General features: G+C 41.7%; 2 protein-coding genes across 3 annotated transcripts; one reads left to right on the forward strand and one right to left on the reverse strand.

Annotated features, from left to right (window-relative positions):
• Nucleotides 1-3763: 3763 nt before the first annotated feature.
• On the forward strand, nucleotides 3764-9090 carry rnf11a (ring finger protein 11a). 2 transcript variants are annotated; one of them, XM_080760552.1, is made up of 5 exons: nucleotides 3764-4188; nucleotides 5151-5323; nucleotides 6412-6637; nucleotides 8070-8688; nucleotides 8737-9090. In XM_080760552.1, exons 1-3 carry the CDS (start codon nucleotides 4084-4086, stop codon nucleotides 6581-6583), a joined length of 450 nt encoding a protein of 149 aa, XP_080616678.1. In that variant the 5' UTR covers nucleotides 3764-4083; the 3' UTR covers nucleotides 6584-6637; nucleotides 8070-8688; nucleotides 8737-9090. The 2 variants fall into 2 exon arrangements, with proteins under 2 accessions (XP_080616678.1, XP_080616677.1); XM_080760551.1 differs by having other exon boundaries at nucleotides 8070-9090.
• A 1316-nt stretch (nucleotides 9091-10406) lies between these two features.
• hmox1b (heme oxygenase 1b) lies at nucleotides 10407-16112 on the reverse strand. The gene is made up of 12 exons (XM_080759500.1): nucleotides 16001-16112; nucleotides 15815-15877; nucleotides 14901-15012; nucleotides 14380-14595; nucleotides 13957-14229; nucleotides 13746-13830; nucleotides 13525-13570; nucleotides 12827-12938; nucleotides 11601-11816; nucleotides 11192-11464; nucleotides 10975-11059; nucleotides 10407-10877 (listed from the first exon to the last, which is right to left on the reverse strand). Exons 2-12 carry the CDS (start codon nucleotides 15862-15864, stop codon nucleotides 10747-10749), a joined length of 1599 nt encoding a protein of 532 aa, XP_080615626.1. The 5' UTR covers nucleotides 15865-15877; nucleotides 16001-16112; the 3' UTR covers nucleotides 10407-10746.
• Between the last annotated feature and the right edge of the window lie 345 nt (nucleotides 16113-16457).

Raw genomic sequence — 16457 nt, forward strand, 5'->3', positions numbered from 1 at the left:
CTCATCCTCCGCAACACTCCGTAATTTGCTAATGTTTCTCATCCTCCGCAACACTCAATTTTTCCGGTAAATACAACACATTGAGCAGGGCACTGCAGGGAGTTGAACCCCGTTCCGGTAAACCAGAAGTACGACACCAGTGCCTTAGCTTTTGTGTATTCAACTATTTGGGTAACGTGAGCTTTATCCTCTAATTCATAGGCCTGGATTTCTTTTCTTCAAAATTTCGAAGACAGACTCTGGGTAATGCCATCAACATTCTTACCATAAAAATAATGTTTCAGTGCAAGGTTCAAGGTTCAGTGCCTGTAAAGCCCAAACCACACCAAAGGGTCACAATGCAACTCCTTGGGTCCAAACGGTTGCAAGGAGTTGCATGGTGACCCTTTGGTGTGGTTTGGGCCATTGAATTCAGCCAGTTGCATCACTTGGGACGACGTGTGTCAACGTGCAACAGGACATATCACACCGCTGGGACAACGCTAAAACCGCCTCAACCCTTTTGGTGTGGTTAGGGCTTAAGAGAACATGCATCAGACAAAAGACCACATGCGCTGACCAGCTTCCCTCATATACACGCTCTGCAAGCTACAAGACAGATACACTACAGTAGATTCAAACCCCTTAAACCAGACCTGGGTATTACATGGTCCTTTGGCTGACTGACCGGCCTGTGAAAGGTTACTTGGAAATTCACAGATTACTATGAAAACCTGAAAAAACAGCATATACGGTTGTCAGTCCATCACACCTCGTGACACTGGATAGACATACATGGAGAAGACTGGATCATCACATAGATCTGCATAAATGGATCCGGCCAGCAAATCTACATCTGACCTCGAACCCTTTGATCTCCATATATGGAGCTGATTGAGGCCCCGGTGGCAGAAAGGTTTGCGGAGCGGTCTTGATATCGGAAGGTCGCTAGTTCGTATCCCCGGACCGGCACGTTAAAATTACCACCGCTGAAGTTCCCTTGGACAAGGCATTGAACCTCTACCATGAAATGTTCTATGAGCAGGGCCTGGCTGTAACAAGTTATTGAGCTTAGTCCAGTTACCCTGGGTAAACATAGTACCTTTCCTTTCCTTACCTGTTCTGACATTCCATATGTTGATCCCTCCCCACCCGTCCTTCCTCTTCGATGTCTCCCTGTCCATTCAAACTCTGGACGGGCCCGCCCAAAAGGCATTAGTGCCATTGAAAACTAGAGTTCTCAACGGGCCCGAAAATTAAGGCCCAGCCCTACCGGGGCCCTCATTAAACCCTGTACACTCAAGACACTGCCCCCGCTGCCAACCTTAGATCTCCATATATGGAGCTGACCTGTTCTGACATTCCATATGTTGATCTGAGCTGACAAATCCTAGCTGTACACTCAAGACACGCTTCATATATGGCCAGACCTCATCAAACCCTGTACACTCAAGAAACTGCCCCCGCTGCCTCCCTTACGCTGCTGAAGGTTGTAAGTCTGTCACACCTCATGACATGCTCCCCAGCTGACTATCATCACCTGGATCTCCATATGAAGATCACAACACTGACCTCATCAAACCCTGGATAGCCATACATGGTTTGACATACTAGATCTGCATACTGTATATGGAGCCGGCCAGCAAGTCTACATCTGACCTCACTGATTAATAGTTTAACTCCTGCTTCTCAACTGCGCTGTATTAAGAAGCTCTGTACCAAAGGGACAGTACATCAACAGTTGTCCTTCAACAGCATATTCAGCAATGAGTGATTGATAGCATGATTTGATTGGTTCATCCACTGCCACTGGCCCATATGGTCCAAGTTGTCACTCAAATGTTCTGGCCTCACTCACTGGCCGCAGCCACCCTGAAACACACAGGCAGGCATCCAACAACATTTGAACCATCTGGTGTGACCCAGTAGTTGTGTGTTCTTCTTTTGTTTGTTTTTCTTTTGTACTGTAGTTGTTTGTGTATTTGTCTACACTAGTGTATAATCCTGTGCCGCGTGGCCACATAGCCATGTAGGTCCACACCGTATTGTCTTGTTGAATGTTGTCTTTAAGACTCAGAGCTAAATTTATTTAATTGTATTCATATTTTGTATTTGTACATAATGACAAATAAACCTGAACCTGACATGACATGGGGTCTGTTTCACGAAACTTGGATTAGAGATTAAACCGGGATTTAACACATATCCTGGCTTAATATATCCTGGATCAGCGATTAACCGGTTTCATGAAAACGGGTTAATCTTGCCAGATTAATTTAACCAGTTAACCTGGATATGTTGAGGCTTGATTCGGTTTCATGAAAGTGATGCTACATTAGTTACCATGGAAACAAATGCTTTGGATTTAGCTTGCTCCGGACCAGGCTAACAGCCAGGTTTAACCTAATCCTGATGTATTTACTGTTCATTAAGCAGTCAAACGGATCACAAACCAATGATGTTTTCCACACTTATTCAATTATTATGGGTTTATGTTGCCTTATTTTTATCGGTCTGCATTAAAGGACTAATTTAAGCACTATATAAAATCAAAGAACCAAAATATATAGGCTGCAAAACATCATGACAGCTAGGAGATCAGCTGCTTTTGGTGAATGTTCCCCAGAATAGGTTTGCTGTTGTGCAAGTGCACGGTTAAGAAGAATTATTATATTATATTATATTTATTTATTTATTTTTGTAAAAGTGAAAACCACTAAATATTACCATTACTCATTGTTTTACAACATATTACCAATGTAACGTTTCACCCACTATTGAACCCATGACCCACAGTGCACCAGTCTGGCCCCTGTCTGGACAACAACCCCCTTCCCCAAAGGTAGCTCCCTCAGAGGAGGGATCGAGTTATGGCCAAATATCACAATGCGACAATATCATTATGCTTACAATATTAAGAATTCTGTTTTAAGTTAATAGTAGTGGTAAAATGTAAACTATATTTTTTGGGGTAGTTAATCATTCAGTCTATCCACTATTGAGAGTATGTTCTCTCTTTAATTACAACAGCAGTATTTCATTTTAGAAGTCCTTGTATCAGTCTAAGTCTTGATTAGATTAGTAAAGATACTGAGATATACAGAAGAGGGCAGTAATGCAACTATTAAGGATGCAAACTGCCATAATACCCCATGTTTGCCAAGTTTCGTGGAACGGGCCCCTGGGCTGCTGTAGCCTGCATGGAAGAAGATCATGTTGTTTAATTGTTGCGTGAAAGTACAGCCACAGCAACAGTGCAGACAGTGAAAGATCCAAATATAAATGAATAGCAATGCAAATAGCATACAAGCACTAGCACTATGACATACAGTTGATACAGGATAGGCCTACAGCATATTACAGCAGGGAGAGAAAACGAATTATTGTTGTCGACTTTACAGCAAATATTGTTGTCACCTTCTGGAGCACTTTATTACATTCTGTTCCTACATAAAGTTGGATTAACATTTATTGTGTACCATTACCATAGGAGAGATAACAACAGGCAAACATTGATCAAAATAACAATCCTACATGGCATGCTGTAAGTGTGTAGACTTCTTTTAAATTAAGTAATTATGCAGATTCAAATTAAGTAATGCAATAATTAATAAATGTAACTCTGACCCGTATTAACCATTTGGACACACTGCCTCTTCAACTCAAGGATCACTGGTAGTCCCCGGACCACCGGTTGAAAACCACTGATCTATAGCCGAAGCATCCTGTAATGATGATGACGACACTTCCGTCGTAAACTTTTGTAAACAAAAGCCAACAGAACTAGAAGAGAGAGAGTCGAGTCAGTCAGTGAGCTGAGCTTCTGCTTCTAAAGTTTATTCCGTCTGAAATGTGTGTCTTTTCACTTTCGGAATGCATTCAGCCAGAGCACAACAACACCACAACAACCGCTCTCAACAACAGTCTAGTCTATAGTGTTATTCTTTCTCTGATGGTTTGTTAAAGGACCTAACTGGTGTGCTACTAAGCTAAATTAAACCACAGGGAGTTCAGTAAACGTCGCCTCGATCGTTTCAACAGAGACGTTTTCGTTTAATTTGGATCATCCATTGTTCGTTCGGTCGTCGGCAGCCAGTGAGTTCAATGGGGAACTCAAACTGTCTGTCTTCTCAAAGTGCAGATGACCTGTCTCTCCTCAACGAAGAGGACTCCAGTCTGCCAGGAGAAACGCCACCTCCTTATTACCAGGTCAGTCTGAGGAGGTCACTTCACAAAGTTCACATGTTATATTACTGATTCATTGAAAATGGTGGACCCTTTTGTAAACAAGTGTAATGCTTTATATCAGTGTGTCGTCCACAGTAACAGTTGAGTTGTGCTTTTCATGTGAAATGTACACAAACTGTTAATAAATACTTCAATCAATCAAATCAATTATACACAAAAGTACTCTTATTTAGTTTGACTTATAAGTATCAATACTGCAATGAAGCAATACTCAAGTAAAAGTCAAGAATTCCAAATTAACTTGAGTTAAAAAGTACAAAAGTATTGGCATCAAAATGTAAAGTTACCAAAGAATGTTTTCGAAAGTTTAAAATATATATTTTTGTACTTCAGTACAGTATTTGAGTACACGTACTTGGATACATTCCACCACTGTTGAGTTCAGTACTTATGTCATGAAGTTTGTCCACATGTTTGTGTGATTATTCTGATTAAACAACTTGTAATTATTGAGATTCAGAGGACATTATTTTGTCACTTCACTTCAGTTGGACTCTAAAGTCTAGACAGTAAGACAAGAGGGGGGAAAAACGCCAGGCTTCCTTCATTGTGTGTTTCAAGCAACATGTTGCATTCATAAGAAGGTCTACGTGCATGTTCCAAAGATTCTAAAAGCACATCATGCACCCTGCGGTAATGAGATGTTGGATTGTGTGGCTTTAAAGATCCACTTTAAATCCATTATTCTTAGTAGAGAACATTGTGAACATAACTCATAGTAGATGTCTGATGATGGTAGTTATTATACAGTATACGCAGTGAAAATAGCCTGCATTCTGCATCGTTAGACTCACTAAATTGAGAAAGAATGCAAATTGCAATCATGTCACCCTCTGAGGGTCCTGGGATGCAATACTGTACTCAGTACTGTCGCCTACTCTACTTGTTGAAGTAGGACTCATTTAATTGACTCTATTTCCCAGGAGCACACTGTGCCTGCTCCCATGTACCACCCCACCCCGGGAGAGAGCCGCCTGGCCAGCCAGCTGACCGAGGAGGAGCAGATCCGTATCGCACAACGCATCGGCCTCACACAGCATCTGCCCCGGGGGATCTTTGACCCGGGTTCTGACCCCTCCAACAAGAAAGTCAAAGAGTGAGTTCTAACTGTACTCTTATCACTGTATCAGGCTATCTTTATGACTCATAAAGATAGCCTCATGAAGGCTGCATAGGCTGAAACATTGCTGTTTCCCTATTAAAGGCTTTTCACTGCATTTGAAGACAGTGTGCAGGTGTTTGTTCTTTTTCACTGCAATGCACAGTAAAATGCTGAGTGAGTTAAAAATGTTACAGTTACAAATGGATATATGAACACAGGCTCAAAATGTGAGGCCAGTTACTCCAGTTCCTGTTTATTCCAGCTGTTCTCAAACATTTGAAGGAACCCCCAAATTGATACAGTATGTATTTTTTTGGTCCGTGGACCAACATTTGGGAAGATTTTGTGCCACAGACAGAACCAGATGTATTTGATTAATTCTAGTTTAAGTTAATCTCGTCACTCTGTTCTATTATACAATTGACTGAGTGTGCTTGCAATAAAGTCTTTGAAGGTGATTAGGATGATCTTTGGACTGCAGAGTACACCTTTGTGATGTCATCATGTCACTGATCACAATCACATGACCCCAAGTTCTAGACCTCCAGTTCTAGGCTAAACAGAAGGGGGGATGTTTTATTTATTTATTTCCACACAACTACTACTAAGGTATATTGATGACATAGTTCAATGTTGAAAATGAGTGGACAGCCCTACCTTGACCTGGAACCCATCTGTGTCACCTTAGCTTTTAAACACTAACCATTTTTTCATTCTTTAGCTATTGAAAAATTGCAGATATACAAGCTCATAGCGTGGCACTGTGTGCCGCACTACGATCTTGTAGATCTGTTAAATTCATAAATATTGTGAAAAAGTGTGCAAATCTTTGAATATATATTCTTTCACAGCGAACATTTTTAACTCAAATCTTTGCTTTTGGGAGATGGAAGTCGACGGCCAAATTCATATAATTCTAGGGGTTCTTGACATGAAACAGTTTGAGAACCACTGACAGAAACAGAGGTTTTTTCAGAAAACTGTCACAATTTAGAAGATTGTAGAATCTGGTCTCGGGTCTCAATGGGTTAAGAAGACGAGTGAACCAAAAGGTTGTAATTTGGGTCTCTTTCTTTCTCTAGGTGTGCGATCTGCATGATGGATTTTGAGTATGGTGACCCCATTCGGTTCCTGCCCTGTCTTCACGTCTACCACGTGGACTGCATTGACCCGTGGCTGCTGCGCTCCTTCACCTGCCCCTCCTGCATGGAGCCTGTAGACGCAGCCCTGCTGTCCTCGTACGAAACCAACTGAGCTGAGCAGCCCCCCCTCCTGCATGGAGCCTGTGGATGCAGCCCTGCTGTCCTCGTACGAAACCAACTGAGCAGCCCCCCCCCCCCTCCTGCATGGAGCCTGTGGATGCAGCCCTGCTGTCCTCGTACGAAACCAACTGAGCAGCCCCCCCCCCCCCCCCTCCTGCATGGAGCCTGTGGATGCAGCCCTGCTGTCCTCGTACGAAACCAACTGAGCAGCCCCCCCTCCTGCATGGAGCTCTGTCCTCGTATGAAACCAACTGAGCAGCCCCCCTCCCCTTGCATGGATGCTCTAGGTTGGGAGGCAACCCGGAACCAGTATTACCCAAAACGATTCCCTGCATCATAGTTTTAGCGCCTGCCCAATAAAACCCTTGATGCGACGTAGTTTAGCTTATAGGAATCTTCTAGTAGTGACTGGCGAGACTAAACTAGTAGTTACAGTATACTCGATTCAGCATTTAAATGGGGAATGGCGGAACCAAAACAAAGCAACGACGAAAAACCAGAACCCGTCAACTGGAACCACCATGTTTTTTTGTTTTTTCTTTGTTTTCATATGCGTGGCCTAGACCGAATCACACAGACCATTTTGGAATGCAGACCAGGCTGAGGTGGAAAGTCTGCCGACGCAAGGTTATGGATGTTCTAGCCTAGAAATGGAATGCACCTTACTAGCCCACACTGTCCTGCTTTTCACTGCTAGTCAAGGTGCGCCTATACAAAATGTGGGGACGGTGTGTTGGGATTAACCTAAATGTCCCCGCATTACTCCTTCGATGCAATATGGGCATTTTCGTGGCCTTTGGATTTTTGCCTTTTACAGTAGGAGAGTGCCAAATAATAATCTGAATATGATATGGAAAGCAATACAATTACTGAGTTCACTTTTTAACGATTGAGTCACTTTTTGTATGGTCATGAAATCAATGTGACCATATTCATATGCCAGCAGTCATATACTGCTGCTGGCAGACATGATGTGCAATAATATTGTGTAAAAAATGGTAGAAATTACATAGGAGAGTGGTCAAATGATATGGTGATCCTTGATCTGACCAGACCCCAATGCATCACTGTTGATCATCACAACTGCCTGAGCAGAAGGCAGAGAGCGATGACTATCCTCTAACTGTAGGACTATACTGGAATGCAACTGCCAAATAGAGCTTCCCTTTTTCTATTGAAGGAAGATTAAGGAAGAAATTAGGTTTTCTTCATTTTAATATTTACCGCACAGTGGTCATAAACGATCTTGTGGTTCTTAAGAGATTTTAGATTTGTTCTTTTGTTTGTGGGTTTATTAGGTGTTTGCCTGTTGTGTGCTCCTACATTGCTTTTATAACTTATGTTGGCTGACTTTACATAGTATAGATCTTATACTTTGCTTTGCATTGTGGTTGTGCATTTCTGCATCTGCATTTCTTATGTTATCTTATCTGTTGTGTTTCTTTCTTGTTCCCGTTTACTGTCTGTGACATTTACAGAGAAAATGGTGCAATCCCCGTCAAGCACCTTGGGATACCGCTCATCAAGACACTGTAGCTCTTTGGGTACAGTTGACGATGGAGGATGAGTATGAGAGAGATGTGCTGTGATGAACTTTGCTAGAAAGTGGGTTGTATTGCTTGAGTCCATGCACAGAACAAAGTACACGTGGTCCAGCCAAAGCTAGACACAATGTTGTGCCTAAGTTATTTACAGTTTTTCAGAATCCACTTCCGTTTAGAATTTTAGTGTTTAAAGTTTGATTTTTAGACCTGTTTCGCCATAGACTGATGGTGAATAGAATCGCTAGTTAAGTTCCTTTTATCACAGAGTAAGTTAGTTAGTCAGAGCACAGAAGCAACAGATAAAGATTATTGGCAATATTTAGACTTACAGTACCGGTATGTCATGTAAGGTGATATTCTACCAAAGATCACCATCACTTTATTAAGATTACATTGTAATCCTTTCTGAATTAACACTGTTGTAGCTATTTTTGTCTGAAATAGTGTGAAGGGAGATATTGCCTCCAGTTTTGTATTGATCTCTTTTGCCTTTTGAATGAGCATAACGGATGCCGGCTGAGTAATGTGTCGCACTAACTAACATTGCTGGAGTGTTGCTGTAGTACTAGAATGGAGTATTGGTGGGTGGAAATATGACTAGAATAATATATTGTTTCAATGGTGTTTTGAACACCCGGGCAGTATTTGCAAATTAAATTGCATAACTTACAGTCCAAAAGGCAATTATGTTTGACTCCGGCTGCTGTGCCTTTTTAGTTGAGCCTACTCCTGTGAAGTACAATCATTTCTATATACGTGACAATATGTTTGTGTTTGTTTTCGTGGTTGAGATGGATAATGTGTCTCTAATCATCTGAAGGTATAGGCCTTTAATGAAGCTTTGTTCCGACTGCTGTTAATACAATCCTTATTTTAAGATCTCTATTTTCTTTTATTGTCTAACGGGTGCGCAACTGTTGAACACAAACCACAATAAAAGTGGTTGCCAAATTCAGTATGTGTGATGATGTGTTGTGTGTTCTCAATAAATTAAAGCATATGGATATGGGACATTATATTTAATCTATGCTGCACTGGACATTTTTTGTTAAGACAAGAAAACGGCATTATTATTATTTTTTACGGGACCATACACATACTGGAACAAGCTGCCATACAGTCTGGTGTACCTTGAATCTAACTATGTTGTACATTGCTATATAGGAGTTTGGGGATTATGTGATGAGGAAATTGATTGACAAGGATAAAGCAGACCAGAGGAATCTAAGATCCCTGAGGTAGGTAAGTAGAACCTTTGCATTGTTTCCATTTGCAGACCCAGCAAGACTTGCAAGTTATTCTCATGTTGTCCACTAGGTGGCTCTAAACTAAGGCGAGAAGAACACTAGCCCCAATCAATGAGCGCTTGAGTATGCAGTTGTGGAAAGTAACTACATTTACTAAAGTACTTTACACTTAAGTACAAGTTTTTAAAATTTACTTTACTTGAGTATTTCCAGTTTTGATATGTCAGAGGCAAACATACTTTTACTCCACTACAATTCAAACTTTACTTTGCTAATTTAAAACTTAGGACATGCTTTGTATTTACTTTTGGTACTATAAGTATATTACTTTGATGAGAATGTTTTTGTACTTTTACTCAGTACATTTGGAATAACGGATTTGTTTTACTTGTGACAGAGTATTTACATGTTGTTGTATTGATGCTAGTACGTAACGTGAGTATACTTGTGGCCCTGGCAACCACGTGTCATTCTGTAGTGTCAACCAGCTGGACAAGTGTTTCTGGTCTGGCTTATTAGCCAGGCTAACACAGTGGTTCCCAAAGTGGGAACTGGCCATATGATTGCAATAAGTACCTTTTGCTGACATTTTAAAATCTGGCAGCAATACAAGTATACCAGCACTCACGGTATTAGTCCTTTAAGGCACTTAATTGTTTCATTCTATTGCTTCCTGCTTGCAGCATACCTTAATTGAATGAAACAATAAATAAAGTGCCTTAAAAGGACTAATCCATGAGTGCTGGTATTCTCCTTCAAGTGACTTCCTGACCGTGCACCCGGTAAAATGTTCAAAGAGTTTGAGACAAGTTGGAGTTGTGCGTACTTCCTTCATTTAGAAGCAATACAAGTATGTCATAACATACAGTAGGTACATTGTGTCATAGCAATGGCAAGAGTCCTGTGTTGTACCTACTTTCCATACATTATCCTGTAGTGTCAACTTTCTTGCAGAAAATTTATTTCAATTTCTCAAATTCTTGATATGAAGCCTTGCTCTGCAATTGTGGAATATTTTAAACAAACAATATGGGTTTCTTTTTATATAAACCTTGTTTTATTAAAACATGAACATATTTACACAAATGGATATTTGTCATCCGAAATATTGTACATACTAGAATACTGTGCAAAAAGTTTCCATGATATCCTTATTACAGTGATCATTTCTCACATGAATGCAGGCTACAAATGCGCTGCATAGTCAACATCAAAGTACACAACAGTACAAAATTGCATCATTGAAAAACAGCAATATAATATATTGCTAATATTAGTGCATTCATTAGGCTCTCAATTTACTATAATAATAATAATAATACTGCTGTGTTACATTTTCAGGACGGACCAATAGAGTTATTTGGCTATAATGCATACATGCCCATGCTGACCGTAGCCAGGGCCAGAAAGAGACCCACGGCCAGTCTGAAGAAATGTGAGGCCTTCATCATGATACTGGGGATCTGGAGTGTCTTGCATGCCATCGTTTGATCTCCTGAGAAAAGATATGAGACAAAAATAAATGTTTTGAATACCGTCTGCAACGTATATTATTGTGTGTGCAACTGTGCATGTCCATCCAAATGTCTTACCATTGGCCAGTTTGGACTGCGTTGTTGTGTGACTCTGGCTGTCATTGGGCGTGACACTCAACATCTTCTGTAGGTCATCAAAGACCTGCAAAACAAAGACAAGAACGGTCGTAAGCCAATGACGGTGTGTTCCTCAATGTACATTCACGTGCACTTAAAAAAAAATCATTGCCGTCAAATCATCAACAAATGTGTCCACCTCTCTCCCCAGTCTTACCTGGATGTTAAACTCAAAGGCTCTGACGGCCTCCTCCAGCACTCCGTTCCTCTCCTCCTCTGTCACTTCTATGCTGTTCATCCTGCTGCGATAGAGCTGTTTGAACAGGTTGGCGCTCGACACACCAGGGAAGGAGAAGAAGGACAGGCCGTCGCTGTTCTTCAGGCCCAGGGACTTCTGGGTGATTCGGCCCAAGATCTGTCCTCCCGACAGGTCACCGAGGTATCGTGTGTATGAATGGGCGACCAGGAATTCAGGGTTTTCTTTGCCAATCTGTGTAGGGGAGACCAGGAGAGTTGGTTCAAGGTTGCGTTGTCTATTTTGTCACATAACACTAGAGCTGGTAGCACCATTGCAGGCAGTGAAAAAATAGAAGTAACAAGAACACATAAGTTCATAAATCGCATGCCTGTCTTAATCTGTGGGCATATCTTTTAGTTGCTGCAGGAACAACAATCTTCTCTCTCCAGTCTTGGCCGTAGAAGTGTTCCAGGTCTTTCTCAATGGACTCCAGTCTGGCCAGCTCAGCGGGGAAGTAAATGGGTGCAACACTGGGGTGGTTGGAGTTCCTGTCTAGTGCTTCTTCCAAGGCCTGGTAGATCTCATGTAAGGAACACAGGAGGAGCTGAAGAACAAGGTGAGAGGGAGAGGAATCCAGGGGAGAGTCAATGTCAGAAGAATTCATGCATATTCCGATCAGGTAACAAAACCAACATTTTGGACCTGCAAAGCCCTGTAGTCCAGTGGTTCCTAAAAACAATTTCAGTGGATCCATTTTTTTAATGCATTGTATGCCAAGGACATCTCAAGACGTCTTTATAATAACCCCCTGGGGTGCACAAAGACTTATTTTTTTTAATCGTCCAAAAAACACTGGGTACACTACGTCTCTATTCTAAGTAAATCTATGGGTATATTTTGTGTTAAAAAATCGTCCAAAAACGGGGGCACGCCTGTATTCTTTTTTTTTGTTATCAAAGTTTTTAATGATTTTTTCAATAAAGCATACAAAATTCACATGACTTACACAAAAGAAAAATACAAGAAAAAACAAAACACACCTATCAGTAAAAAAAAAAGGAAATCCCCTGGACAACACCCCTCCACACTCCACACAACTGTTGTTGACACTCGTGGTTATATCATGTATAAATACAAAATGTTACTGCAACAATCTCTACGCCTGTATTCTGAAAGAATCCATGGCCATCAATTGATGAAAAATGAGCGACCCAATTCCCAATATTGTCTTTACAGCACAGAAGATCCTAATTCACACTTGTATGTGGTTGTAAAAAGCATAAGTAGCAAAATGCTTGCTTTACTTAGAAGAGGATATTCAGATGATACTTATCCAGAACTAGGCCTGGATGTAGAAAAAGTTGCAAAAAAATATTTTGGCAACCCAATTGGGTGTGTCACGACCCAGTCTTTGGTTTGGGAAACAATGCTCCAGTAAAGTGTGTGTGTGTGTGTGTGTGCGTGTGTGTGTGTGTGTGTGTGTGTGTGTGTGTGTGTGTGTGTGTGTGTGTGTGTGTGTGTGTGTGTGTGTGTGTGTGTGTGTGTGTGTGTGTGTGTGTGTGTGTGTGTGTGTGTGTGTGTGTGTGCGTGTGCGTGTGCGTGTGTGTGTGTTACCTTATACTGTGCCATGGTGACTTGTCCCCTCTGGTAACTCAGCATCAGTTCTGTGTTCTCTGCCCTGACGTGACTGTCTTTGGTCACCGCCTTGATTTGCTCTGACAGATCACTGAAAGAAAGTAGAAGTGGAAGATGCTCAACAATGATCCACCCAGCATGTCATGTTTACAGTATACTAATGGGAGACTGCGAGCGGTCTGAACACAGTGTTCTTATGGTAATCATCCCCAATCATTGACAGAAACAGTGGACTAAGTGAGGGACGTGTCAGGGATGTACAGTACTACATAACTACACGGAGCAAGTACAGTAGCCTAAGGTGAACCATTTACTCCAGGGTACAATCTGCACAGATATGACTGTTACACACCCCAAGTACAATTAGCACTTGAGGACTTTCCCCCGTCTAGACTAGCAGTGTATGGTAATGTGAGCAAAATTGCCTGAACAACTAATACAAAATATTATATGTTCAGAGAGAAAATTACACACACTTTTGAATGCTATAGGTATTCATGCACATACAGTTACTGCACATGTAGCAATGCAGGCAGTAACTTAGTAACTCATAGAAATGTATCACTTGTGTTGAATCATTAATTCATAACTCTGAGTCATGTGTATGGTATAGCTTAAAATGCAATGATAAATGGCAGAAGAGGAGAATATAGAAGCAGAATAAAATTCATTCCTACCAGTCTCTCAGCTGTTCTGGTGTTGCCGGAGTTCTCTTCTCTACATCTATGAGATACAGATACAAATATGCATTTTTACGATCCCTTTTCAACAATTATTGTAAACATCATACGACAGATTGTCGGCAATTGGGCGGGAAAGAAACACTTCAGTACTCCGAGTTATGAATGTCAAAGTTTCAAATACATAACAATATCATAGTTCCATATGCCTTACTTACCATTGGCCTGTTTCGACTGCGTTGTTGTGTGACTCTGGCTGTCATTCTGTGTGACACTCAACATCTTCTGTAGGTCATCAAAGACCTGCAAAACAAAGACAAGAACGGTTGTTTGGAAGGTACTTACGGTGTTCCTCTATCTATATACATTCACGTGCAGAAAAATCATCAAATGTGTCCACCTCTCTCCCCAGCCTTGGTCCCTCCTTACCTGGATGTTAAACTCAAAGGCTCTGACGGCCTCCTCCAGCACTCCGTTCCTCTCCTCCTCTGTCACTTCTATGCTGTTCATCCTGCTGCGATAGAGCTGTTTGAACAGGTTGGCGCTCGACACGCCAGGGAAGGAGAAGAAGGACAGGCCGTCGCTGTTCTTCAGGCCCAGGGACTTCTGGGTGATTCGGCCCAAGATCTGTCCTCCCGACAGGTCACCGAGGTATCGTGTGTATGAATGGGCGACCAGGAATTCAGGGTTTTCTTTGCCAATCTGTGTAGGGGAGACCAGGAGAGTTGGTTCAAGGTTCAAGCGTTGTCTATTGTCGCATAACACTACAGCCGGTAGCACCATTGCAGCCAATGGAATTGAGACGAATAAAAATGTAACAATAACACAAATAAGATAAAATAAATTGCATGCCTGTCTTAATCTGTGGGCATATCTTTTAGTTGCTGCAGGAACAACAATCTTCTCTCTCCAGTCTTGGCCGTAGAAGTGTTCCAGGTCTTTCTCAATGGACTCCAGTCTGGCCAGCTCGGCGGGGAAGTAAATGGGTGCGACACTGGGGTGGTTGGAGTTCCTGTCTAGTGCTTCTTCCAAGGCCTGGTAGATCTCATGTAGGGAACACAGGAGGAGCTGAAGAACAAGGTGAGAGGGAGAGGAATCCAGGGGAGAGTCAATGTCAGAAGAATATGCATATTCCGATCAGGTAACAAAAACAAAGTTTTGGACCCGCAAAGTCCTGTAGTCCAGTCAGTGGTTCCTAAACTTTTTTTCTGGGGACCCAGGGAGAGGTCAGGTGACTCAGGTCTCTCTTTTTATGCATATCGGGTTCGTGTAACAAAACACTTTGGACCTGTGAACTGTGAAGGCCTCTAGTGCGTGTGCGTGTGTGTGTGTGCGTGTGTGTGTGTGTGCGTGTGTGTGTGTGTGTGTGTTACCTTATACTGTGCCATGGTGACTTTTCCCCTCTGGTAACTCAGCATCAGTTCTGTGTTCTCTGCCCTGACGTGACTGTCTTTGGTCACCGCCTTGATTTGCTCTGACAGATCACTGAAAGTGGAAAATGTGGAAAATGCTCAACATTGAGACACACCCTGCTGTCTGATCACAGCTAGTTTTCTCATGGTAAACATGCCCAACAACAGCGGTGTAAAGTAACTAAGTACAGTACATGTACTACAGTACTGTACTTAAGTACAATTTTGAGGTACTTGTACTGTACTTGAGTACTTCCAATACCTTTACTTCTACTCCACTACATCTCAGAAGCAAATATTGTACTCCACTGCAATTACTTGAATAAAAATAGTCGATCGGATATTTTCAAAAGATTTGTATACATTTGAAAACTTGAAATGGAATATTACTGTATGCATATTGAGAACTTTCTACTTTTCCTACTTTAGGTACATTTTGATACCAATACTGCACTTTTACTCAAGTACATTTTTAAATTCCGGATTTATAATAAAAATGTACTTGTACTAGAAATGCGATGTTACAAGTTGTAACATCGCATTTCTATATTGCACTATTGAAACAGTGAAGTCAGAGAGGGGAGCCATCAGCGATGCATAGAGCAGGTACAGTACAGGTGACCCATTTACTCCAGGGTACAATCTGACTGTACACAGATATAATGTAGCCTACTACTGATGTTCAATTAACCCTGGAGGAGTTTACTGTGATGAAAAAGTACCCGTTATATGTTGAGCGAGAGAGAGAGAACACACTCACTTTTGCATGCTACGTATTAATGCATAATACAGTTACTGCACATATGCAATAATAAATAGCACGAGAGACCAATACAGAAGCAGAATAAAAATCACAGCAGTGAATGAATTCCTACCAGTCTGTCAGCTCCACTGGCGCTGCTGGAGCTCTGTTATCTACCTCCATATCAGTAAGGTATCTATGAGAGAACACAGATGCGAACAATTTCAACAGTTATTTTAAACATCATACAACAGATTATTGGTGGAAAAGAAGCAGTGTGAGTTATTTGTTATACATGAATTTGGATGGTTTCACTCACCAGTTACAATGGTCCTAGTGTTTTCTTTCTCTCTGGATGTCAGTACAGTTTGTGCTCTGTGTGTTATTTGCAGTGCACTGTGTTTTTCTCGCCCTCTTTTATACCAGTTCCCTCTTGTCTCCTCCCTCTCTGGTGGCAGGCGGAAAACAGGAAGGGGCTTTAGCTGACTCAAAAGCTCTCTTTGGAACTCCACAGGGGGAGGGACATTGGGCTAAACATGACACGGCAAACTTCGGGGGTAACAAACCGTACGAGGAGGAAAGGGCTTGCAGTTAACATGACTCGGCAACTATGGGAAGCGCTTGGAATATGAGAGGGAGGAGCTGTAGGGCTTAACATGATGAAGCTACTTTAGGAATGCAGCCAGAAAAGGAGTACAGGGGGAGGGCTTAGCAGTAACCATGACTCTGGAACTCCAGCGTTTAACAAGGCAAGAGGAGGGACTAGCTCTTAGCAT

Source organism: Protomyctophum bolini, assembly GCF_963924005.1.
Source record: "Protomyctophum bolini genome assembly, chromosome: 3".
NCBI lineage: Eukaryota > Metazoa > Chordata > Actinopteri > Myctophiformes > Myctophidae > Protomyctophum > Protomyctophum bolini.